General features: G+C 42.9%; 1 protein-coding gene across 1 annotated transcript in view; it reads right to left on the reverse strand.

Annotated features, from left to right (window-relative positions):
• stxbp6 (syntaxin binding protein 6 (amisyn)) overlaps window positions 1-27592 on the reverse strand; it is a 263495-nt gene that overhangs the window by 9591 nt on the left and 226312 nt on the right. Inside the window, exon 5 of the mRNA XM_078563276.1 lies at window positions 13021-13178. Coding sequence (XP_078419402.1) covers window positions 13021-13178 — 158 coding nt within the window. The remainder of the gene's footprint in view (window positions 1-13020; window positions 13179-27592) is intronic.

Raw genomic sequence — 27592 nt, forward strand, 5'->3', positions numbered from 1 at the left:
GGAATACAAATGTATTCTGGCGCAAAAAATGATTCATAGCGAGTACCTGTCAAACAGAATTAAATCACACCATAACTCTCAGTGATGCTGACTTCTATTTCAGAAGCAAGGGGTGAAATTAAAAGGAAGAAATTCAAATTATTAATTGTTCATCTATTGCCTATTTTCCTGAAGCTAACTGCAAGGCAAACAAAAGCTCTCTAACATATCCTACCTTCAAACCTGATAAAGCAGGAGAATCCTCACTTTGGTAAGTCAGGTCTGTGCTGTCTGCCAGCCCGAGAGTCATCGCCTAGTGCCTTGCAATGCAGTTCATACGCCAGGTCCCAGGTTAGGTTAAAGCAATAGATCAGAAATCATGATTCTAGCACGTTAAATGACAAGCTTTTGCTTGCTGGTGAAGCTGCCTACCAACAATTCTGATTTCTCCAAATCTTTAAAATGTTTCTAACCTCATCTGCATAATAAACATGGCTTCAGTTCAAAGCAAGAATTATGTGCAACATGACAAGGACTCAAATATTTCAGTGCAGGCCACATCTCATGGAGGAAGCTTGACTTTCATACACTGCGCTGTGCACCTGACTTGTGTACACCGTGCTGTGTGCCTGACTTGCATACACATTGCAATGTATTTCACTCATTAAAGTGCCACTTATGTCAAAATGATAAACCATCAACATGCATTGAATGCGTACAGCATCAGAATGCAGCTTCTCTTAGCTAATACAATGCAAGTTGCTTTATTGACAAATTAAATTATGCACTTACCAGGAATATAAACTTTGACCTACGGTGGCCTGCCTAAAGATACCAACTTGCTCCTGTCTTTTCTCAGGATATGGGTGTCACTGGCAAAGCTATCATTTATTGCTCATTCTCTATATACCCTTTAGAAGGTGGTAATGCGCCATCTTCTTGAACTGCTGCCTGTGTGGTAAACATGCTCCCACAATACTGTTTGATGAGAGTTCCAGGATTTTGACACAGCTGGTATTGTACTGTTTGTGTGTATTTCACTGTTAACTATTAATGAATAACTATTTCATTATTAACGTGCAAACAAAATAAGGTGTATAATTCCACCCCGTTCCCACCCCCTCAGCTCCAGGGGATCTAATTTTTGAGACAAAGAAAAGCTGCATTGATGAAAAAACTATTATACCTTTGTCTAGCATCTCAGACTGGTGTTATTATATGACGTACAACTTGTACAAATGACACATCATTCTGCTGTGCATGTACTACTGTCTGTTTACATACAGGGTTACAAAGGGCTATAATGGGCCTCATGGAGCTATAATATCATGATTTATTACAAAGCACATTATTAGGAAGCTTCATGAAATTAAATTAATTTGCTGTGGCGAACACGTCTCTGAAATTATGTTCGTGAGGAAAATCTTCTCAAAAGGTCAAAGGAATGAATCTTTCGAGTTGCAACAAAACAAACAGATAAACGTACAAGGACAATTGGAAGTATTACTCAAAACAAGGGACAGCAATCTTTCAATCACACAAGCATTTAAAGGAACCGCTGATTGAATGCTGATTGCATGCTGGGTTATGATGATACACAACTTTTCTAAGACATTAGGTTAGGTCACAGTTGAAGTATTGCATGCAGTTGGTTTTGGGCACCCCATTATTGGAAAGCAGTAAACACAATGGAAAGAGGCATTATGGATTCACTGGGATGATACGAGGGTTGTGGGTTTATAGTTACAAATACAGCCAGGTTGCCAATTATCTGTATATTCAGCTTTCTCATTCTCTGCTTGTTCAAGGGCTGGGTAGTCTTCTGTGTTACATGTACTTACTTTGGTTCTGTCCATTTCATGGATACATTTGATTCAGACATTGTATTGTGCCACATATATTTTCATTTACCTTTGCAGCACTTAGAGAAAGTATTTTGCTCTCAGTAAATGCTGGGAACAGTGAGCCTGATGCCTGCTTCATCCCATAAAACTTGCTCAATGATAGCATCACTGCATCCTTGGAAAGAAACATATTGCATCTGAATGCCAATAAGACAAAGGTCCTCCTTCAGCCAAATCTGGGGTTCACAATGAATCCCGCCAGCGTCACCGCTGCAGTTCGCCCCCTGGAGGCGATCGATCACTTCCGCTATCTCGTTAGCCACGTGTCCTAGTCAGCACAGACTTGGAGATCCTACACAGGATCCAGTGTGCAAGCTGCTCCTTTGGGATGCTGCTCAGATGAGGCTTCACTAACCATCATCTGCGGACAGACACAAAGGTCACATGAGTCTACAAGGCAGTCGCCCTCCTAACACTCTTCTCTGGCAGCGAAAACTGGGTGACGTATTGCCCTACACCTGAAAAAGCTCAAGACATACCATCAGCATTACTTACGGAAGATCCAACACGTCACCTAGATGGATTGCTGCATGAATCTGTGCATCCACCCAGGAAGCAAGTGTGTCAGGAAGGTATAATAATTCTCGTATTATTATTGGAATTTATTGTAAAATAGAATATTAGTGGGATGTGTATATGTGTCGGCTTGGGTGAGACTTTAATTGAATTAGAGGCAGCTAGTCTGGGTGCTTTGAAGTAAGAAGAGAAGTTAGGTTTAAAATGTTAATTAGGTAAACATGGGGAAGATTAGAAACATTGGTGTCAAGGGAACATTTGCATTTTTAAATAAACCAGACTAAATTGTTTTCAAAAGAGGGAGTGAAATGTGTCATCTAGCCAGGTGAACTTTAGAAAGAAAGGTGTGTTTATTTTTCCCAAATATTACTGGTAAAACTTAGTGCTCGGAGAGGTTTTTATTATCAGGAAGATAAAGTCCAAAGACATAGTAAAACAATGGGTATTTGCATTTAAAGAGGAAAATATGTAAAAATGAGTGAATGCTGTGTGTAAGGATAGGAATTTTAAGCTTTTGCAAGTGTGAAAAAGCCTTCAACATCTATGCCTCAAGCTACTGCCTTCAAAGGACTGAAGTTAAGAAAACTCACTTTGAATTCGGCTTGTTCAGGGTATCATGTTTCTTTGCCTGGGTCCTTTAAAATCTGTGTCTTACTGTTGCCTTAACGAAAGTGTAACTTGGAGTTATATTGATTAGGGGATTTAGAAGTTATCACTTTAGAAGTATGTATTTAAAAACCATTTCTCTTTATTAAAAAATGTTTAATTTAGTTTTATAAAAACCTATAAGACTTGGTGGTCTTATTACTACTGAATTCAAGGCATGCATCTAGAAAATAATACAAACTGCAAAACAAACTGTGGCAGTTATTTCAAGTTTCCCTTTGGGATTTGAACAACTCAGCATTTACCACTGAATCACAGTGCAGGAGAGGCCCTTCGGCCCATCGAGTCTGCACCGACACGTGAGAAACACCTGACCTACCTACCCAACCCCATTTACCAGCACTTGGCCCATAGCCTTGAATGTTATGACGTGCCAAGTGCTCATCCAGGTACTTTTTAAAGGATGTGAGGCAACCTGCCTCCACCACCCTCCCAGGCAGTGCATTCCAGACCATAACCACCCTCTGGATAAAAACGTTTTTCCTCTCATCCCCCCTAAACCTCCTGCCCCTCACTTTGAACTTATGTCCCCTTGTGACTGACCCTTCAACTAAGGGGAACAGCTGCTCCCTATCCACCCTGTCCATGCCCCTCATAATCTTGTACACCTCGATCAGGTCACCCCTCAGTCTTCTCTGCTCCAGCGAAAACAACCCAAGTCTATCCAACCTCTCTTCATAACTTAAATGTTTCATCCCAGGCGACATCCTGGTGAATCTCCTCTGCACCCCCTGGCTGTGCCATAACAAAATTAGGGCTCTTTGCAGGATATATTTGAAATTCCTTGATTGGGTTGGAGTTGGTGAATCTTAAGGTTACGAGTACAAGTAGTACTTTGAATTCAGGAATTGGTGTGTGGTTTTTATGAAGTGGTAACTGCAATGTGGCTTTGGTAGTTGCTCAGACTTGTCTGGGAGTTGAAGTTATAACTTTGGCTGGTTTACATAAGGTAACTAAAGTTAAGTTATTGGAATTGGCAGATAAATTACAATTAGGATTACCTGCAGGGGCTAAGTAGATATAATTGAAGGTACAGCACAACATTTAAAGTTGGAAGTGATACCTGACACTAGTGGGTAACAGCTGGAGGTAGTGAGGCTTCAGTTAGAAATGAAGAGGCTTGAATTTGAACAAGCAAAGGAAATGAAAAAACTTGAGCTGGAGGCTGAAGAAAAAGGAAGAACATTTCAAAGGGAACAGGCAGAAAGGCAGGAGAGAGAAAGAAAACAAGAAAGGGAATTAGAGATGGCAGCGTTAGAAAAGGAGCAAAGAGAAGAGGGAGAGAGGGAATTCCAGCTTAAAATGCAGGCAGGTTAAAAAGATACGCCAGTAGGTGAGGAAGGGCTTATTTCCAAGCCAGAGCCCAGTGGGGAGATGTTTAACTTTGTACAAGCTCTTCCAAAGTTTGAGGAAAGAGATGTTGAAGCGTTCTTTATTTCATTTGAGAAGATAGCTAAACAGGTGAAATGGCCACAGGAAAACTGTACATTGTTGTTACAATCCAGGTTGGTGGGTAGAGGACATGAGGTTTATGCTTCACTGTCAGAAGAAATATCAGTGAACTATGATGTGGTATAAATGGCTATTTTGAGTGCATATGAGTTGGTTCCTGAGGCATACAGGCAGAAATTTAGGAATCTGAGAAAACAGCCTGGGCAAACATATATTTACGAGTTTGAGAGAGTAAAACAAAGTAATTTTGACCGATGGATATGGGCATTAAAAACAGATACAGCATGTGCAGCTCTTAGAGAAGTAATTCTTTTGGAAGAATTTAAAGATTCAATTCCTTCGGTAGTGAGAACTCATGTGGAGGAACAGAGGGTTGAATCTGTAAGGCAAGCAGCAGAGATAGTTGATGATTATGAGAGTTAGGGCATGGAGCTAAACCTTTTTTCCATCATCCTTTTAAATCAGAAAAGGATAGAAAATGGGAAGGTGAAAGGAAGGTGGGTAGTCAGGTAAAAGGGGCAGGTGGAAATTTGCAGGAAGTTTCTTTTCTCAGAATAAAAAGCAAGGTGCTGAGGATAGAAGTGACTTGTAAAAATTGAGGCGTTTTCATTGTAATAAAGTTGGTCACGTGAAATTGGTGTGCTGGAAATGGCAAGGAAAATCTGTTGGAATTATAGGGGTGCAGAAAAGTGCTGGAAGTAAGAGTACTGTGGGTTCTGAGGTTGTGTACAAGAAAAACAGGAAGAATCAATATAGGTAAAGAAGTGGGAATGTGTTCACAGTTTACCCAGGAGAATTCTGAGGAGCAGGTTGCAGAGATGTTTAAAGATTTTGTATGTGAAGGGGAAGTCTTTCCACGTGTATAGGGTGAAGTAGGTAAAGATGTTAAAGTTTTAAGAGACACAGGGGCTAGTCAATCCTTAATGTTGTGGAATAGTGACATTTGTTGTTCAGAGAGAGTATCGCAGGAACAGGTGATAATAAGTAGGGTTCATGGAGGTGCTAAACCTATTCCCTTGTGGAAGGTAAATTTAAAGAGTAAATGGAAAACAGGCAAAGTGATTGTTGGAGTGGTGGAAAAATTGCCTATTGCAGGGGTTCAATTTATTCTAGGTAACGGTGTAGCTGGATCACAAATGTGGGTGATGCCTATGGTAGTTGAGCAGCCTGTAGAAGTGTTTTCAACAGGAGCATTGCAGAGAGAGCATCCTGAATTGTTTCCAGATTGTCTGATAACGAGATCACAGGCTCATAGGTTGAAACAAGAATGATAGACAGGAAGAAGGTCAAGAGAACAATTCAGCAGAAATGTTTAACCCAAGGAGGTTAGTGGAATTACAGAAAAAGGATTTGCAAATACAACATTTATACCAAACAGCTTACTCAAACAGGGGCAAAATGTATTCCAGAATGTTATTACCTTAAGGGTAATATTTTAATGAAAAAATGGGGGCCGTATCATGTTTCAGCAAATGAAAGCTGGAGGGAGGTGTAACAGATTGTTATCCCTTTTGGGTATAGAAATGAGATTCTGAGGATAGCTTATGAAATTCCAATGGGGGGACATTTAGGAATTAGAAAGATACAGGCGAAGATACAAAAACATTTTTTTTGGCCTGGATTGCATAGGGATGTAGTCAAATTCCGTGGAGCGTGTCACACATGTCAGGTGATAGGGGAACCACAAGCAGTGATTAAGCCAGCACCTTTAATTCCAATTCCAGCATTTGAAGGACCTTTTACTAGGGTCTTGATTGATTGTGTAAGACCCCTCCCTAAGACGAAAAGTGGAAATCAGTAGTTATTGACAATAATGGATGTGTTGACTAGGTTTCCTGAAGCGATATCTTTGAGAAACATTACAACAAAGATGATTGCAGAAGAGTTAACTAAATTTTTTTTTACAAGATAAGGTTTACAATCAGAAAGGAAATACAATCAGATCAGGGTTCAAATTTCACGTCACAGCTATTTAAAGAAGTAATGAACAGTTTTGGGATAAAACAATTTAAATCAACAGCTTATCATCCTGAGCCACAAGGGGCTTTGGAAAGATGGTAGTGAACTCTTAAAAACAGAGTGCGTACAGTCAGGATTATCCACAGGATTGGGATACAGGAATTCCATTCTTGTTATTTGCTATTAGGGGCGCTCCTAATGCATCAACTGGTTTTAGTCCATTCGAACTAATCTATGGGGACCAATGAAATTGATTTATGAGAAAATGGTGAGTCAAAATTCAGAAACTACTCTCCTGGAGTACGTATCAAATTTCAGAGAGAGATTGGACAGAGCATATGAGTTGGCTAGGGAACATTTAAAGATATCACAGCAAGTGATGAAAGTGAAAGCAGACAGGAAAGCTACAGCTCGGTATTTTGTTATTAGCGAGAAAGTGCTAGTTCTGTTACCAGTGCTGGGTGACTCATTAAAGGCAAGGTTTAGTGGGCTTTACAGGATTGAAAAGAAACTGAGTGAAGTAAATTATTTAATAAATACTCCAGATAGAAGAAAGAAGCAGAAGGTGTGTCACGTAAATATGCTTAAAAGTACTTTGACAGGGAACAGGACCAAAAGGAGGTATTAGTGGTCATAGATAATGAGAAAGTAGATGAAATACAGGATTCTGAAATTGATTTTCCTCTAATCAAATTGGATAATGAGGGAGTACATGAAAACTTAAATGTAATATTGAGTTACCTTCCAGACAAGTGTCAAAATGATTTGGAAAAACTATTGCGGTCACACAAAGCAAACGTGGAAATAAGTTGGGGAGGACAGATTTAGCAATACATGCTGTATCTGTAGAAGTTGCATCTTCGGTAAGGCAAAATCCTTATAGATTAAATCAGGCAAAGCTATCACAAGTACAGAAAGAAATTATCTTTTATGCTTCAAAATGATATAATTGAATATAGTTGCAGTAACTGGAGTTTGCCTATTGTACTGGAACCAAAACTGGATGGAACACAAAGATTGTGTGTGGACTATCGAAAGGTGAATGCGGTGACAAAAGTGGATTCATATCCTATACCAAGGTTGGAAGATTGCATTGAGAAAGTGGAACAATCAAAATTTATCACAAAGATTGACTTGCTAAAATGATACTGGCAAGTACCGTTATTGGAGAGAGCAAAGGAGATATCAGCTTTTGTAGCACCAAATGGACTATGTCTGTTTAAAGTCATGCCATTTGGTATGAAGAATGCATCTGTGACATTTCAAAGACTGACGAACAAAGTAATTACAGGTCTGAGCAATTGTGCTGTTTATATTGATGGCTTGATAGTCTTCAGCCCTACATGGGAGGAGCATTTACACCATCTAGAAGAATTATTTACTCGATTACAAGAAGCTAATTTAGTGATGAACTTGGCTAAAAGTGAATTTGTAAAAGCGCAAGTTACGTATCTAGGCCCTACCATTGGACATGGTAAGGTGGCTCTGAGAGATATGTAAGCCAAGGCTATTGTGGATTTCCCAGTGCCTGCAACAAAACGGAAAGTTTTGAGATTTCTGGGCATGAGTGGGTTTTACCAGAAATTTATACCAAATTTTAGCGATGTGGTTGCTTCACTGCAGTGCCCAATTACGCCAAGCAATTTAAGTTGGCCGATGAAGCATGTGATATAGGCACTGGGCCCTACTGTTACAAGATGACCCACACTGGAATTGAAAAACCGATAGGGTATTTTTCACGGAAGTTGAAAGCACAACAGGGAAGATATTCAACGATTGAAAAGGAGACTTTGGGTCTGGTGTTAGCATTGCAGCAGTTTGAAATTTACGTGGCAAACAATTTGTCAGAAACAATTGTTTATCCAGACCATAATCCTTTAAAGTCTCTGGACAAATTTCGAGACAGAAGTGCAAGGCTATTCAGGTGGACTTTATTACTGCAACCATTTAATCTACAGATTATACATGTCACTGGACGAGAAAATCTGATTGCAGACGCTTTATCAAGAGTTTGAAGCTTAAAGGGAAAATTGGACATTTAAAAACCTGGAGTCTGAACTGCAATGACTTCTGTTGGTGTGAAGGATTTGTGTGTATATATATATATAATGTTAATGCATGCATCTAGTAATGTAATAGTGTAAGTATATAGATAAGTATAGCAGGTAGTATAAGATGGGTTAATAAAAATGATGCCATCTTTTTAAATTATGATGGTTCATTTTTAAATATGGAGAGGGATGTCAGGAAGATATAATAATTATCATAATATTATTGGAATGTATTGTAAAATAGAGTAAGATGATATGTGACTGTGTCTATATGTGTGTGTGTGTGTGAGACTTAATCGAATTAGAGGCAGCTAGTCTGGGTGCTTTGATGTAAGAGGAGAAGTTAGGTTTGTAATGTTGAAGAGGAGTCAGACAGACTCGAAACGTTAACTCTGTCTTTCTCTCCACAGATGCTGTCAGACCAGCTGAGTTTTTGCAGCAATTTTTGTTTTTGTCTCAAGTTCAATCCTTGTTCAGATGCCTTAGATTCTATTATTCTGAATAAAGGAGTGGGAATGCAGGCTTTTATTCATTCACAGGATGTGGTCATTGCTGACAAGGCCAGCATTTATTGGCCATCCCTAAGTGCTGCATTTTTCAATTTTATATTATTACATCCAAGAGAGTTATCTCTCTGGACTGTAATGCACTTCTTAATTATTCTGCTGGACTGTGGTTTAGCTTCTAGTTAAATATTGTACGTTGTTACTCATCAGTCACATCAATCAGATGTGCTCATCCTGTTGAAATACTTTGCCATGAGATTTATTCTACTGTTAAACCATAGAGGAAACATTACTTGTACCACACTGTATTTTTCATTCTGTTAGGTAGGCTGCCAATTTTGGCTAATTGGCTTGATATATCTTCAATAACTCTGAATTGTTCTCGTGTGGTTCCAGTCCAACCTGACATGATGTTCTAAACCGGGGAGTAAACAAGCCACAACCTTTGGGAGATTTGGTGTCAGCGAGCCCTGTACTCTTATTTCTATTGCAGCCACTTCTTATTTAATTTCTGATTTCAAAAACACCAGTGTGTGGGGTGAGCTTTCTCTCAACATCCATCTCTTGGTCATTTTGCTGTCTGTGACATGAGACAAATAACTAAGAAAAGTGCTGCAAAAAATCAACAAGGTTGTAAGTCAAATGTTAAACAAGAGGTGAATATGATCGATATCCACTAGGATGCAGCAGGCCCTGCTGATTGCAGTTCTGTTGAAAGGTCACTGTCCTGAATCTTCCGATATGAGGAGTGGCGAATAACTCAACCTAAAATCACTGATGCGTCTCTGAACCCTGAGGAAGTCCTGATAGGCACAGTCCATGCAACATGGGCTCAGATGCAGCTTGATCAACATGAGGAAGAAATAAACTGGTATACAGATGCACGTTGGAAACATAGCTGGTGTTAGATGCAAATGGGCTGATCTGAGATGACTTGAGTATATTGCAGTCCAAAATCAAATTCTCAGCAGTTCTTTGTGCATTTTACCTGCCTTCTTTTTATTTTTTTTTGCGAGTATCATACCTGTGTTTAGTTAACTAGTTCTATAACTTTAATTAACATCCCAAACTATAAACAAGATTGCTAGGGGCAAAGGCAAGATATATCCAGTGCATTCTTTGTGGAAAAAAGTTTGAGTAAATATGATTCTGCACTTTATAGAGACAGCCTTGGTCAGGCTAGGAATGTTTAGAGCAGATGATGTAATACATATTAACACAATAGACAACACCCTTGGGGAGGTTGAGAGTTTACAACCTGGGACAATGTCAGAGAAATTTACCAAGTTAATGCTGGGGAATTTGTCACAGAAGGAAGGGGGAGGTAAAACAGACAGGATGACTCATCTCAGTCTGCTCTTAAACACTTCATAGCTACTTACTGAAGAGGTGTGGGAGCAAATTATGTACCCACTCTCCTATCCAGGGAATGGTGCACCATATTTGTAATGGGAGAACACAGCAATAACGAAAGAGAATAATAAATAGAAGTCATAGCAAAGCAAAACAGGCTTTCTTTTTGGTCATACTTGTGGGAACTGGGGCTATTTCTTTTTGCTTTAACAAAACAATTCAAGTTAAACTGCAAGGAGCATAAAAAGGCAATCTTACTTCAAAAGTACACAAGTCCAAAGGTAGTATTTGGAATATAATGACTTACTTCTTCAGGTGTAACTCCTAGTGAATTCATATCATAGGACAGGAAGAGAGCATTAAGCTCATTGACAGGGTTTCCTTAACCCAGTATCCTGTAAGGGTAAACCAAAATACAATTGCACGTTCTCCATCTTCCCTAAACTGCCTCAAAAATGGCCACAAGCTGAGATATCAATAAAGTTTTCTACTCCCATATATCTGTATGGAAATATGCAGCTGTGGTTTACGTTTCACGAAGAGAAGGCAAATACAGATCAAAATAATTGCATTTTTACACGATAGTGTGTATACATACCTTGTCACAAATCAGTTTACAGGAAATGGGTGTGCACAAAAGTAGATCAGTTCAGGCAGCTACTGTTATACACTCTGCTGTGTGAACAAGGGAGCATTCTGCTTAAGGGATGAGTAGACAGCTCAGGGACCAAGATTAAAAAAAAGAGATTTTTTTGGTTATGCGTTGTACCTAAATTTATTGCTTAAAACTGAAGAGCTAGTTAAAGCACAAACATGTAGCATTAGATAAATGCTTTAATGTGATTTTGAATATGCCCTTAAGGAAATTTTAAAATTCAAAAGTAATTAACACCGTGCATGATAAACTGCTCCTCTTACTCTCTGAATACTTTAATTGACACTCAGTGACAGTCATCCCAAAATCAAATTAAACATTCCAAAAGTTAAGTTTAACTACGGTTTCCTTCGTTGATAACGATATCCCCTGATGCATTTCAGCTTTTGCACAACATTCCCCTGAAGATCCACTTTACTACCTTCATTCAAGCTATGCCCTCGTCACCTCAAAAGAGTGAAATTAGAATTTATCTTTCTTGGCTTGTTTTCACAGCTCATTGATCCGGGATCATCTTTCCCTGACTCCTTTCCTGTTGCGCCTGGATCTTCACTTTTTGCAACTGGACTCAACATTGCGTGTGTGGTCTCAATAGGACACAATGTCAGCTTTGTACGCATAAAAGGGTTTGTTGGAAAGTGGCAATAAGGAGGTGCTGAATGAATGGAAAGATGTGCCTATAGATCTCCACTAAAACAAATCAGAGCTTAATGAGGCAGCAAGTTCAGAAGGCTGATGAGGCTAAGTGAATGTCACTGTATGGCTTGTTCTAGTGGTGCTTTTGTTACAAAGGGAGGGGAACCCCTGGAGGACATGGTTTCAGCACCAACAGCAATTAGGCAGCTGCAGTTCACAACAACCTAACCAGGGAGTTTGCTAAATTACTAGTAATTACTAAATTACAGGCTGCATCAATCTGCATTAATCATGTCAAAATGTACTATTTCAACAACAAAATCCTCACACATACCGATACTCATATTTATGGTAACATGAAAAACCTGACATAGGTGATATGATTGAAGCTTGATAGGGATGGGGAAGGCTTAAGCAGTGTCAAAACTAGAGCACGATGTGTATTGAGGGTTATTTTTAAAACAAAGGGTTAACAGTGCTTATATATCCAATTAATTCTAAGGGGAGATCCGAGCATAAACGAGCCTCCCACTATGCAAAGATGATCTTTGTGTTGTCATTCAAAGATAGACAACTAAAGGTAAAGTGTAAGATCACAGTGGACACAAAAGCCCCCACTTTGGGAATACTAGTGAAGCAAAAGAAAGTCACAAAATTGGAAGGCTGAGCTGAAGCAGTTGTAAAGTTGAGTTACAGAATGTTAATATTGAGTAAACATGATTTTGGACTCCCATGGTAAATTGAGCACACAACCAACATGGGGACATCAGTGCCAGAAATAAGATAATTTTTCCTTTTGTATTTGGTCACATTTAAAATCCAAATACACAATACTCAATTGCAGAGCAGAACTCTCCATTACTGACCAGTCTCCTAATCCCTGCCATCCCAATAACCCACTCCTTAGCTTTATCAGACCTGGTCAATTCAGAGGGCTCTTCTTCAGCTCTGAGGAAGAGTCATACGGATTCGAAACGTTAACTCTGCTTCTCTCTCCACAGACGTTGCCAGGCCTGATGAGTTTTTCCAGCATTTTCTGTTTTTATTTCAGCATCCACGGTATTTTGTTTTTACAATTCAGAGAGCTGTTTCTCATCAACATAAAATATCTTAAAATATCAAAAGGGTCAATCACTACAATCCAATACTTTGCATAAAGTGAATTAAAAACAATGAGTATTTCTTAATTCAAGAGAAAGACACAAAAAGTGACCGATGGGACAAAGGTACAGTGATAACTAAGAAAGTAACTGAACTTACAAAACCAAAACCAGTCAATTTTTTTTTCTCAATCAGAAAGATTCAAGCCTGTGTCTTGAAAGGATGATTTTAAGGTTGCTCACCTTGTGTGCAGTTTCTGCAAATTGCTGGGAGCTGTTCATCATCTCTGCAGTTTGCTTTTCGGCTCGGCCTAACCTTTCACCGCGTTCGTTCAGGGCTTGGCTGGCTTTCTGGACCGCACTAGTAACGCTGTCTGCAGCTGAATGCAAGATACTATTTCCTGGGAGAGAAGAACATTTATTAGCTTTATTTTTGTTAAACAGTGGGTAGCTGTTTCTATGAAAACCTTTCATTCATCATTTACTTTAACAAAGCTTAAGTGAAGCTTAGAAAACGTAGACAAAATACAACTTTTTCTGCCAGCGAGAAAATCCTAACCGCTGAGCACTAAAGTAAAATTGGGACAAGTGAGCTCATGCAATTTATTATTTTAGCTTCAAAATGAATCATGAAGCCAAAGAATGGACAGCAGATCTGTTACATTACTGTTGCCTGCTACATGTAGCTAAGTGGAGGAAATACAACAGGTTGCATTTATAGCAACTTCTATGTTAGAAATGTCCCAATGCACATCAAATATGGAAACAAATAGGTGTTTAGGCAAGAATAACAAACCACCAAAATACAAGATTCACAAAGATTGGAAGAAGCGGTATCATTTTAATGTCAAATGTTGTGTTTTACTCTGATCCAGACTCTTCAAATTATTACAACAATCTGTGGAATGAAAACATTCTGGTTATACTGTTTGGTACTGATCCTGACCATTTACAAATCAGGTTTGATCTTCCCTCTCCAAAGACTTAGCCGAGATCAGCCATGTTGTGGTGATGCATATTTTTTCTGTGCCAATTGGTTAGGGAATTGGAAACACACCCACCTATGCATTTTTAAAAATTCATTCATGGGATGTGGACATCGCTGGCTAGGCCAGCATTTATTGCCCATCCCTAATTGCCCATTCTTATTTGCGCATTTTTAAGAGTCAACCACATTGCTGTGGGTCTGGAGTCACATGTAGGCCAGGTAAAGACGGCAGATTTCCTTCCCTAAAGGACATTAGTGAACCAGATGGGGTTTTACAACAACCGGCAATGGTCAACATTAGACTTTTAATTCCAGATTTTTATGGAATTCAAATTTCACCATCTGTCGAGGTGGGATTCGAAGCCAGGTCCCCAGAGCATTACACTGGGTCTCTGGAATACTAGTCCAGTGACAATACACTGCCTCCCCATTGCCACATGGCCATCCTTGCTGGAATGTGCATGTGAGAGAATGATAAGCAAAAAGTGGATTTGCCTCAGCTGTGGTCTGCCCTGCTCTCTTGTTCTGTCGCCTACCATCCTTAGGACCGATACACGAAGAACAACCACTTGAGTGCAGTATGAAAGCAGTGTTGATGTCCAGGGAAGCACATTCCAGTGAAGGATGGTGTCTTTAGAAGACAAGAAAAAGGATCTTTTGATACCCACTTAAATTTGTTGGTGTATGTTGAGATTTTGTTACAAAAGATCCAAAGGAATATGTGGTGGTCCAACCTCACTGATGGACAACATCTTTGTTTTGGGCTTCGATTTGCATTTTCTTTGCTGTGCTGTGCTGGCTGAAGGGTAACTTCAGGCAGCAATAATGTGCTTGGTTTATAACCAGAAGTATTTATTCCAGCTCCATGGGTAATTGCCTTTGGAAAGGGATTTGTCAACATTAGAATAGTTTCAAGTCGCACTATCATGGAATGAAACTGCAACATCTCTACACATTTGCATTTCACAAGCAGAGACAGCAGTAGATATTTATGAGCTCCCACTGGAAATCATTGTTCAGTAATCTTTGCAACCTTCACTAAACTGCAGAACTGACAGCATTCCACAAAATGGTAAATGTACAAATGATAAAGCAGTGAAGGTAATAACATGAAATCCAAGCCTACTTTATGCCCACTTTATCAAATGAACAAACACAAAGTACTGTGGTTGCTAGAAATCTGAATCAAAAGCAGGAAGTGCTACAACAAACGCTTAGCAGGCTGCCGGACTTCTTGAATGCTTCCAACATTTTGTTTTTATTTGGCATCTTCGACTTGCTTTCAAGGCGACAACGCATTCTTTTTCCTCCGCAATTGCCTGGATGAAATACATGAAATGTAAGATGGGAAAGAAAGACCGAATCAGCCCTTCCAGTTGTTTTGACCAAATTCAGGACCTAGGGAATTTCCCTTTGCCTCAGGCAGAAAATCCAAAGTTCAAAGCCCTGCGGGTGGATCCTGTCGGATGGTTCCCTGAGCAAACTGTTAAAAATCATTTGGCAGACTACCTCCTCGCTAGAACTTTCCAACAAGCACCAAGACGTAGATAAAAACAAAAAAACTGCGGATGCTGGAAATGCAAAACAAAAACAGAAACAGAAATACCTGGAAAAACTCAGCAGGTCTGGCAGCATCGGCGGAGAAGTTCTGTTGAAGGGTCATGAGGACTCGAAACGTCAACTGTACTCTTCTCCGCCGATGCTGCCAGACCTGCTGAGTTTTTCCAGGTATTTCTGTTTCTGTTTACCAAGACGTAGCTTGGCTGGTGGTGAGAAAGGCCCTCTCCCCTTCAGATCCTTCCTACACAGCAGGAGTCTCATCCCCTCTGCACGTTGCCCTCGAGGTGGCTGTGGTGGGGACGAGACCGTTGTTCACCTCCTTGTGGATTGTGCCTTTGCAAAGAAGGTCTGGAGAGAGATGCAGTGGTTTTTCTCGAGGTTCATCCTGAGCAGTGCTGTGACACAGGACTCTGTGCTCTACGGGCTGTTCCCAGGGACACACACAGAGGCAAACATCAACTGCAGCTGGAGGATCATCAACTCGGTGAAAGACGCTCTTTGGTCTACCCGAAACTTGTTGGTCTTCCAGTGCAAAGAGTTGCCCCCGACTGAGTGTTGCAGACTGGCACATTCCAAGGTCCAGGACTACGTGCTAAGGGATGCACTAAAGCTTGGGGCAGCCGCCGCAAAGGCACAATGGGGAAAGGTCGTTGTCTAAGACCTTTCTGCCATTATGCACCGAGGGGCTGGGAATTGTATAGGCCCCTTAGGCTATATGATTCACATTGAATGTATGCAGTGAACGCTACATGTATCACAATTGTATTGAAGCACCTCAGAATGCAACATGATCTGTGAAGATAACATAAATACCATTGCACTGTAGTGACCATGTTGAAATGTCTGCAATGTTCATTGATTGTATTCACGAACCTTATGATCTATGTGGAAAACTGGAATATGATTGCAGTTTTTGTGATGGCCATTTTGAAATGTTTTGTAATGTTCTTTCAGATATTTTATGAATAAAGTATATTTTTCCAAAAGAACAGAAAACCCAAATTTCTGTAGCCTAATGGCAATACAAATTTGCTTTTTCAAAAAGTAAACTGTCTCTCACTAGGTGGCAGACTATTCCATAAATTTAATTGTTCCAATTCTGAAAAAGATAATCCTGGAATTACACTCAAGTGAACGGAGTTGAATATTTTGCATTCATTCTCAAAATAAAGATCAGGTTAATCCTGACGCATCTGAGGAATCCTATCATGGTTTTCAAATTCAGAGATGGGAATGGCTGTTCACACATGAAATAAATGGTTGATAATCTCACTTTAATCTCAGTAGACACACTGCTAAAACACTTCACAAAAACTGGAACCTTACAACAGCTGCTTCTCTATCTCTCTTTCCCCCTCTGGCACAGATGAGTGAACATTTCTGAAAAGAATATTTCACAAGAGCACTGTAGGCGGTGTACAGCTGCTAACTGCATTGGCATTTCTTTCCTTGCAGTCTCCAGAGGACGATAAATCATGCTGCAGTATGATTCCACAGGTATCATCAACCTTCCTGTACTTTCCACAAGCAACAACTCTTCATGCGTGAAGGGCAATAGTCATAGGTAGGCTAGTTGGTCAATCCCATACTTGCCTGTCACCAGAAGGACAATGAAATTGGAACAAGAAAGGGCAATGAGGGAGTGGGGGGTAGGGGGGGTGCAGGGTGGAAGGCAATTTTCCTGTTTTTAACTGCTGTTCGGTGTTGGAAAGTGATGTCATAGAGATCTTTAGTGGAACATAAATATAAGGTTCAGTATCTACCAAGATTCAAGTCTTTGACATCAACGAACTATAGATATATGATCCAGGATTGGGATTAGCATCAAAAAACTGGACAGAGTATGATTGAAGTGACTCATCTAGGCATGTCTTTTCCAGCTAGAAATCCACATCAGGTCTCCAAGATGCTGCGTCCATCTTTCTTTTAAATACGGGCATGGAAAATACCGATGCATTCTGACCATTTTCCTCCAATATTTTGGGCGATTATTGTACATTGGAGCACTTAACCTCTCTTCAAAGCTCTTGTTTTTAGGTGGAGGCATTTTATTCCAGTTAAAGTTCAGTTTAATGTAGTGTGTTTGCTGAACAGTTGAAGGATAGAACAGACTGAAACATATATAGCACTGGTCTGTAGATGAGAAATCAGGTCAGAGGGTGGAATTCGCTGAGCCCGCTGGCGGCAGGCGTGATAGGTGGCGTGCATGAAAAATATGGCGGGACCTGTTTCACGACGGTGTGAAGGCAGGTCGCGATTGTCCGTTCAGCCCTTCAACAGTGGGCCGCGTTTCCCGCCATCGGTCGGCGAGGAGCTAATTGTAATTCATTAGCATATAATTAAAAGGCCAGCCCACCAGGCTATTGGAACCCCACCATATCATCTACCCCCGTCAGCAGGAAACCATGCCGATGTGTTTCACAACAACACGCAGGCGACGTGCACTTGGCGGCCTTCACTTTGGGGGAACTGAGGTGCAGTGTTCTGCACAGCTCGCCCGCTGTTTACAGGCCTCATGGCGCGCCGGGGGCAAGGGCTGGCCAGCCTCGGGGGCAACCGTTGCCGGTGGGGAGGGGGGTCAAGTGCTGCCCTGGTGCTACATCCTGTGCACAGGCAATCGAGGTGGGGGTCAGGGTAAGAGAAGGGAGTGGCCACGCATTAAGGACACCGATATAAACTGACAATGCCTCTAGCAACTGAGAAAGATCAGGTGCAGCTGCAGTGATATGATAGGAGTCGGGCTCCTAGCCTGTCCACCCATGCAAGCGACATATTGGCACCAAAAGGCCAAATACTCCATACCTTACCAGCCCTGCCCCCACCCCCTGGCAGAGTCTTTGAATCTGTGGAGCAGTTGAACTGCACACATTGTACAATCTCCTCGCCAACACTGGCCATGTAGCAGTCACTGCTGGAGGTGCTCACAGCCCTTTGCAATCTCAGCATCCTGGTTTGGACCAGTGTCCTCCATGTTGCAGGTTGACAGGGCAGCCATGCAGCGCACTCATCTCTGGCCATCCGAGGAGTGACCAGCACTCTCTGGGAAGCATTAAGGGGCAGTCGCACAGGGCTAGGAATGGTGCTAAGTACAGCCATGATAACCACGGCTCTCTTTTTCATGCTGCAGGAGGACCATGTCAGGATCATGGATCCTGGTGACCTAGCTGTGTGCCTGATGGATTACAGAGACCATAGAAGGCCGAGGAGAGAGTGACTGAGGCTCCTGGCAGTGCAAAGGCAGGAGCAGCAACCTCATGAAGAAGGGGCAGCAGGAGCTCCCGCACACACTGCCCACGAGCAACAGTGGCTGGTCGGCACCTAGTGACACCCAGGGTCTATAGACGCCACCTGCCATTCCTGCAGATGACTGAGAACCAGTGTCGCCGATGACTGCACATGTCTAGGGGCCTGGTGGCTCACACCTGCCACTTACTGCAGGACTTGGTGCCACAGGGACATGGAGGGCATCCACTGCCAGTGGCTGTGAAAGTGACTGCGGTGCTCAATTTCTACACCAGCGGCTCCTTTCAGGGCTCCACAGGTGATCTCTGTGGGATTTCACAATCTGCCACCCACAAATGTATCCATGAGGTCACGAATGCCATCTTCTCCATGGTACACAACTTTGTGCATTTCACCCAGGACCAGGACAGCCAGGATGCAAAGGCCACTGGATTCACCCGGATCTCGGGATTCCCACAGGTGCAGGGTGTGATTGACTGCACTCATGTGGTGCTCAGGTCTCTGTCGCTACACTTGGTGAACTTCATCAACCGCAAGGGCTTCCACTCACTGAACGTGCTGCTGTGGTATGCGACCACCAGACCACATCCTGCAGGTATGAGCACAATTTCCAGAGAGTGTGCACAACGCCTACATCTTGAGTCTCTCGCAGATCCCTGCAATCTTCCACGGTCCACAGGGCTACAGGGTTGGCTCCTCGGGGACAAGGGCTACCCGTAGAGGCCATGGCTGATGACACCCGTGCGGCGGCCTCAGACTGCAGCAGAGCGACGCTATAATGAGGTTCATGCTGCAGCTCGCAATTTGGTGGAGCAAACCATCAGGATGCTGAAGATGAGGTTCTGGTGCCTGGGCCGGTCTGGTGGAGCCCTGCAATACAGTCCCCAGAGGGTGTCACGCATCGTCGTTGTCTGCTGTGCCCTTTACAAACAGGCACTCGAACGGGGAGATGAGCTGGCTGGGGAGATGATGGGAGGAGCTGGAGGTCTCCTTGGATGAGGGCGCCGCCGACAGGGATGGGGGTGAAATGGTCCTCAGTGCCGACAATGATGGGGTTGAGGCTTTCGCACTGGCTGGACGAGGCAGGCATGTTCAGGAGGCCCTCATAGCTGCCAGGTTTGTGGAGGATGATGACGACATGCAGTGAAGTGTCCCCATCGATGCTCACATCACAGCTGTGAATGTTTGACTCCAGTCTGACTTATGGCAGCGCTGATACCCTCTGTGAGAACGCTCCTGCAGACACAGTGGAGGCCCTAATAGTCACTCGATCTCAGGAGGATGATGACGACATGCCCTGAGGGCACTCCATAGGTTTTCACACAGCCTCTGAGAATGTCTGACTCCTGTCTGGCCGAGGGCAGCTCGATTGCACTCCATGATCAGGGCCAGCTCAGAGACATAGCCATGAAACTTTAGATGCATCTGATGCTGTGTCCGCCTTCAGCACCTCAGTCCTTCAGGAGCTGGTGCACAGCATCACTGGTCACAGATGCTGGGGTGATGGGGGCCAGCCCCACCTTAAAGGTGCTGAGAGCACACAGGGAGAATGACAGAACTCTGTGGCGCCTGCCCACTACATTCTGGCAGCAATGACCAGCACCGCCGAGGTGCAGGCATCAGTAATGTTTCCAGGGAGTGTGAGGCTGGACCATCACTGTGGCCTGAAGGCTGCACAGAGAACAGGGAAGAGGCCCTGGACTGAGACACCTGCCTTTTATCTTGTGCAGAAAGGTTTCACATCTGAGTGACAAGAACACTGCTCATCAGAACAAGGAGCCATAGGCAGGGAGACATTCTTAGGAGTTTATTAGCAATAGTGAACATTATGTACAAGTGATTAACACCCGTGCCCAGGCTGTGCAACTACTTTTACCTAACTTTCCTAACTCTGCTACTACGTCTTGGTGCTCCCCAGACATCCACAGCAGAGGTGGAGGCAGCCTGCTGACTGTGACGCCTTATCTGTGATGACTTTGGCAGGCGTCCTCTGGAGGGCCGAGACTTGGTGGGCCCTGGCTTGCTTTTGGGGTCCTTCTGTGTGGTAGTGGCACCCATCTTGGCGTGTGAAGCTGGAGCTGCTGAGGTCACAGGAAGAGGGGATTTGGATGGGCCGGTCACTCCCAGAATCACCAGGCTGGATGGCCCCGGAGTGTGCACCTGCTGATCCTCCTCCTCCCTATGGGTGCCCGAGGGCCTCTAGCTGACTCCATGAGCGGAAGGGGTAGCTGGAGTGAGATCGAGCTGCCCAGCACCCCTCTCGCGAACACATTGTTGAGGCCTAACTATGAATCAGTGATGGAGTTGAGCCTGTGCAGCAGTGCAGGAGTGACGTTCTGGACCAAGGTCTCCATGACGGCCGCCGTCCTGCCAGTGTTGACCTCAGTGCGTTGACATGCCGGCGCTATCACCTCAGCCTGAAGGCGGACAGGACTCCTCCATTGTGCCTTGCAATCTGAAGGGTGCAGCGGACATCCCTTCCTGGTGTTCCCGAGCTTGCCTTTGCAGCTCCAGCAACTGTGACATGACCAAGTCCAGAGGCTCCTCATCTGACTCGGGCTCAGTAGATTTATGGCCTCCAGCAGCCCTCCGAGTGCCGGGGACCTAGGAAGTCCCTGCCTCCGCCTGCTGTGGATCTGACAGTGAAATGTGCTCACTAGGTTGTGATCCTGAGGGTACTCTAAAGCTGGGTCTCACCGAGGTGTGTGTCTCTGCGCTGGTGGAGGGTGTGGGTGAGCGCTGTGACGGGAATTCAGGGAGGGTGCCTTCAGATTCCTCTTCAGAGGCTTGATTGGAGGCCCTGGGTCATGGACTCTGTCGGCTGTTTCCCAGATGTGCCTGCGAAAGCAAGGGGAGATAATTAGTCTATGGCAGTGGCCTGTGAAACAGGACACATCACTCACAGCATTGTGTCTGGTGGATGTTGCACTGCTGTATAATCACTTGGTAGAGCAGCGCCGACCTCACCGTCAGCACAGGACCGGTCCCGGTCATCGCCGGCCAGCTGGATGGCTCTGTTTTCAAATTCTATCAGAACTTTGATCTCCGGCATCCCTCCACCTGTCTGTGGTCTTTCCCTCCTGTTGTGAGCCAGTTTGTCCTGCACGGATAGAGATGGGGAGAGTGTCTCAGGATGCCTGCCGGGCCAGATGATAAGTATGCCTGGCCTGGTGAGTTGACCCATGGACGGGCTGAGGACAATGACGGTGTGTGTGAAAGAGTGAATGGTGATGTCCCTTGCATTGGCAGTGAGTGAGGGCCCTGTGGACGTATGATGGGTTAGTGAGAGAGTTGGGAGCAATGAAAAGAGTAACTTACCCTGGCGGAACGGAGATCATCATTCATCCAGCACTGAGTGGCTGTCCTCCTCTGCAGGGTATTTGCACTGACCACCGCTGACACCGTCTCCCAAGCCGGGTTGGTGACTTTGCTGCCCATCCTGTGACCAGAGCGAGGGTAGAGCACATCCCAGTCTCCACAGCATCCAGTAGTTGCTCGAGGTGCCCATCGATGAAGGGGGGGGGGGGCTGCAGTTTTTTTTTCTCTTTGCTGGCCATGTCTCCTGGGCAGCGGTGTTGAGCTGGTGGCGATGAGCGCTTTGCTGGCGGCTGCCTTTTAAAGATGGTGTCCGGTGTGATGCAACAGCGGGATGATGGCGGGTGGACGAATGAGAGCCCGTTTGCTATGGAAACGGCGTGTTTTGCAGGAGTGAATAAATAACGATGCGGGCTTGGGATGCTACGGCGTGAATATCTGCCATTTTCGTCAGCAGGTAGGACTCCATTTTACCCACCCGCGGCCACACTTAGTGCAATTCTGGGAAAATTCCGCTCAAGAGTCATTTCCAAACTTTAGCATTTCCAATTTATTTCCTAATTGTCAGCTGTGGCTCAGCTGGTAGCACTCTTGCCTCTGAGTCTCATGGCTATGGATTCAGTTCCCATGGCAAGGCTTGATAACAAAAATCAAAGCTGACACTCCGGCACAGTACAGAGGGAGTGCTGCAGTGTCTGAGGTACTACTGTCTTTTGGATGAGATATTAAATCGAAGCCCAGCTTACCCTCTCAAATAGCTGTAAAACATTTCATGGCACTGCTTCGAAGAAGAACAGGGGAGTTATCCCCAGTGTCCTGCCAATATTTCTCTCTCAATGTCACAAAAACAGATTATCTGCTCGTTATCACATTATTGTGCACGGCAGCTTACTGTGCACAAATTGGTTGCTGTGTTTCCTACACTACAGCAGCAACTACATTTCAAATGTACTTCAGTGGTTGCAAAGTGCTTTGGGATGTCCAGAGGTTGTGAAAGGCACGATATAAATTCAAACCAATCTTTCTTTTACAATTCATCAAAGTTTTATAGTCTCTTTTGCAGAATTTTTCTATTGGATTGCCAAAGTGAGGGCAGAGAGATATTTAGAAAAAAATTTGATCTAATGTTTAGAATGTACAGACAGAGGCATCGATTTGATAACCTGCAAGAGGGGAGAAGTCCTCTTGGTTCATCTTTCATTGCTAAATTTAATTTCTTCAGTATTTAATTCAATTTAATGACTTCACTTGGTATAAAATCCTAACAATGACAACGTGTTGACATTGTTGGATGAACAGTAATAGCTGCGTGTCAGCTTAGTAACATGAAGTGATGCAGCATGATGATTATCTGCACTGCAGGTAAAATCACCATGAATGACACATCTGCTGCGTGTAACTTACCAAACTATGTTTTATTATAATGCTATCAGCTACAAATAGAACTTGATCATTCCTTTGTCAGAGTAACTGAGTTTAGATGGGTTAACTTAGTATCTAAAACCAAAGTTTATTTAAGGATGAAACCAGGACATCAAAGGTGTAATTTTAAATCGTCATAAGCATTAATGCAAAATTACATTAGTTTTGTCAAGACAGATTCTGTAATTCTTTGCAAAATAATGCATTTATATCAATTTTATGCCTAGCTAAATTTAAGTTGTAAATAAATAGCAAAGTTTATTGTTAATCTGAGTTTTAATGATTTGCATAAGCAGTGAGAAATGTCCCTCATGTGATAAAGGACCGAGAGCCTGATTAGCTGATTGGAAAGATCAGTCTCTTTCTCATTACATTGGGGGACAGCTGACTGAAACTATTTGTTTGTCTTTGCTCAGCAGCAGCAATTCCATGGTAACACTGCATATCGACAATGCCGACATAGGCTGGGGAGCAGTTAACTGCTGACGAATATTAATACACTGCAGTGGAATGTTGCTTCAGGCTGTAGTTCATCATCTCTGAGACATAATGTATTCAAAGCACCAGCTCCATAAGCAGGCTCCTGGTCAATTTTCTTCTCTGGGTATGTGACTTTTCAAAAAGGACAGGTAGGAAGAAAAGGGTAGGGTAGGGTAGTTTTGTTAGTACGAGATGGAATAAGCACGACAACAAGAAATGATCTTGGACCGGAAGATGTAGAATCTATATGGGTGGAGGTAAGAAATAACATGGGGAAGGCGACACTGGTGGGAGTAGTCTATAGGGCCCCTAACAGTAGCTGTGCTGTAGGGCAGAGGATAAATCAGGAAATAATGAGGGCATGTAAAAAAGGCAGTATATTAATCATGGGTGACTTTAATCTTCATGTAGATTGGGAAAATCAAATTTACAGAGGTAGCCATGAGTAAGAATTCATAAGAGTGTATTCCGGACAGTTTCCTAGAACAATATGTTGTGGATCCAACCAGGGATCAAGCTATTTTGGATCTGGTAATGGCTAATGAAGCAGGTTTAATAAATGAGCTCAGAATAAAAGGTCCCCTAGGAAACAGTGACCATAACATGGTGGAATTTAGCATTCAGTTTGAGAGTGAGAAATTTCATTGAGAAACATCTATGCTAAACTTAAATAAGAGTAATCACAAAGGAATGAGGGCAGAGTTGGCTGGAATGGACTGGGAAAGGAGTTTAGTAGAAAATAAGGTTGATGAACAATGGCAGATGTTTAAGAAAATAGTTCATGACTCACAACAAAGATATATCCCAGTGAGGAAGGAGGATTGTAGGAAGGGGATAAACCAACCTTGGTTAACCAAGGAAGTTAAGGACAGTGTCAAAGTGAAAGAAAAAACATACAATGTGGCAAAGATTAGTGGTAAGCCAGAGAATTGGGAAAGTTTTAAAAACAACAAGAGATGAACAAAAAAAAAAGAGGGAGAAAATAAATTTTGAGGGTAAACTAGCAAGTAATATAAAAATGGACAGTAAGAGCTTCTTTAAATACATAAAAAGGAAGAGAGGCGCCTTGCTCAATATAGGCCCTTTAGAGAATGAGGCTGGGGAAATAATAATGGGAAACCAGGAAATGGCAGAGGAGTTGAATAATTACTTTGCATCAGTCTTCACAGTAGAAGAAAATAATAGCATACCAAAAATAAAGTCATAGAGATCTACAGCACAGAAAAAGGCCCTTCGGCCCATCGAGTCTGCACTGGTCAAACAAGTACCTAACTATTCCAATCCCATTGTCCAGCACTGGACCCATAGCCTTGTATGCCATGGCATCACAAGTGCACATCCAAATACTTCTTAAATGTTATGAGGGTTTCTGCCTCTACCACCCTTTCCGGCAGTGAGTTCCAGATTCTCACCACCCTCTGGGTGAAAAATTTCTTCCTTACATTCTCTCTAAACCTCCTGCCCCTTACCTTAAATCTATGCCCCCTGGTGATTGATCCCTCCACCAAGGGGAAAAGTTCCTTCCTATCTACCCTATCTATGCCCCTCATAATTTTATACACCTCAATCATGTCTCCCTTCAATCTCCTCTGCTCCAGGGAAAATAACCTAATTTCCTTTTTAAGATCGCCCCTACACATTCTATACTCCTCTAGGGCTTCCGCTGTTTTGAGCCCTCGGTATCTGCCATAAGCCTCCCTTTTTCTCTTTATCCAATCCTGTATATCCTTCGACATCCAGGGTTCCCTGGATTTGTTGGTCCCACCCTTTGTCTTTACTGGAATATGTTGGCCCTGTACTCTCCCTATTTCCTTCTTGAATGAGTCCTGCTGCTCTGATGCAGATTTACATAAAAGTAGCTGGTCCCAGTCCACTCTGGCCAAATCATATCTGATTTTATTAAAATCGGCCTTCCCGCAATTTAGAACTCTGATTTCTGGCCCATATTTGTCCTTTTCCATAACTACCTTGAACCTAATGGTGTTATGATCACTATCTGCAAAATGCTCCCCCACTGATACCTGTACCACTTGTCCGGCTTCATTCCCTAAAATTAAGTCTAGGACCATCCCCTCTCTTGTAGGACCTTCTACTTACTGGCTTAAAAAGCTCTCCTGGATGCATTTTAAGAATTTTGCTCCCTCTAAAGCTATCACACTATGAGTAACACAATTAATGTTGGGGAAGTTGAAATCCCTCATTATTACTACCCTATTATTTTTACACTTTGAAATTTGCCTACGTGTCTGCTCTTCTATTTCTCTCTGACTTTTTGGGGAGGCCTATCTGTGGCCAGCAATGTGATTGCTCCTTTTTTGTTTTTCAGTTCTACCCATATGGCTTCATTTGAGGAGCCTTCTAAGATGTCATCCCTCCTTACTGCTGTAATTGATTCTTTGATCAATATTGCAATACCCCCTCCTCTTTTACCCCCTTCCCGATCTCGCCTGAAGACTCTATATCCTGGAATATTGAGCTGCCAATCCTGTCCCTCTCTCTTGTGTCTTAACTGGCCTATAATTTCTATGCCTTCCAGACTCACTTGCTCTCTCTTCTAATTTTGGCTGTGCATCTCCCCCTGCTGAACTCCTCTCAGGATCCCATACCCCTGCCAAGTTAGTTTAAACCCTCCCCAACAGTACTAGCAAACCTTCCTGCAAGGATGTTGGTCCTATTCCGGTTCAGGTGCAACCCCTCTGCCTTGTACAGGTCCCACCACCCCAAGAAACAGTCCCAATGCCCCAGAAATCTAAAGCCCTCCCTCCTGCACCATCTCTCCAGCCACGCATTCATCTGGGCTAACCTCCTATTTCTATACTCGCTAGCGCGTGGCACCGGAAGTAATCCAGAGATTACTGCCTTTGAGGTCCTGTTTTTTAATCTGTTTTCTAGCTCCCTAAATTCTGTTTGCAGGACCTCGTCCCTCTTTCTACCTATGTCGTTGCTACCAATATGTTCCAAGAACTCTGTCTGTTTGCCCTCCTCCTTTAGAATGCCCTGCAGCCGTCAGTGACATCCTTGACCCTGGCACCAGGGAGGCAACTTACCATCCTGGAGTCACATCTATGGTCGCAGAAGCTACTAAATAATCAAGGGGCAAAAGTGGGGGGGAAGGAAATAAATACAATAACTATCAATAGAGAACAAGTATTAGGGAAACTAATGGGGCTAAAGGCCGATAAGTCACCTGGACCTGATTGGTTGCATCCTAGGATATTAAAGAAAATAGCTGCAGAGATAGTGGATGCACTGGTAGTAATCTTCCAAGAATCCTTAGATTCTGGAAAAGTCCCAGAGGATTGGAAAACTGCTAATGTAACACCCTTATTCAAAAAGGGAGAGAGACAAAAAAAAAAACAGGTAACTATAGGCCAATTAGCTTGACATCTGTCATTGGGACAATGTTGGTGTCTATTATAAAGGATGTAATAGCAGAGCATTTAGAAGTGCCTAATATAATCAAGCAGAGTCAGCATGGCTTCATGAAGGGGAAATCATGCCTGACTAATTTATTAGAGTTCTTTGAGGAGGTAACAAGCAGGATAGATAAAGGGGAACCAGTCGATGTAATATATTTGGATTTCCAAAAGGCGTTTGATAAGGTACCGCACATAAGGCTACTTAATAAGATAAGAGCCCATGTTGGGGGTGGTATATTAGCATGGATAGAGGATTGGCAGAGAGTTAAGATAAAGGAGGCATTTTCAGGATGGCAACCTGTAACTAGTGGAGTGCCACAGGGGTCAATGCTGGGGCCACAATTATTTACAAATATATTAATGACTTGGATGAGGGAAATTAATGTAC

Source organism: Cetorhinus maximus, chromosome 18, assembly GCF_964194155.1.
Source record: "Cetorhinus maximus chromosome 18, sCetMax3.hap1.1, whole genome shotgun sequence".
Taxonomy (NCBI): domain Eukaryota; kingdom Metazoa; phylum Chordata; class Chondrichthyes; order Lamniformes; family Cetorhinidae; genus Cetorhinus; species Cetorhinus maximus.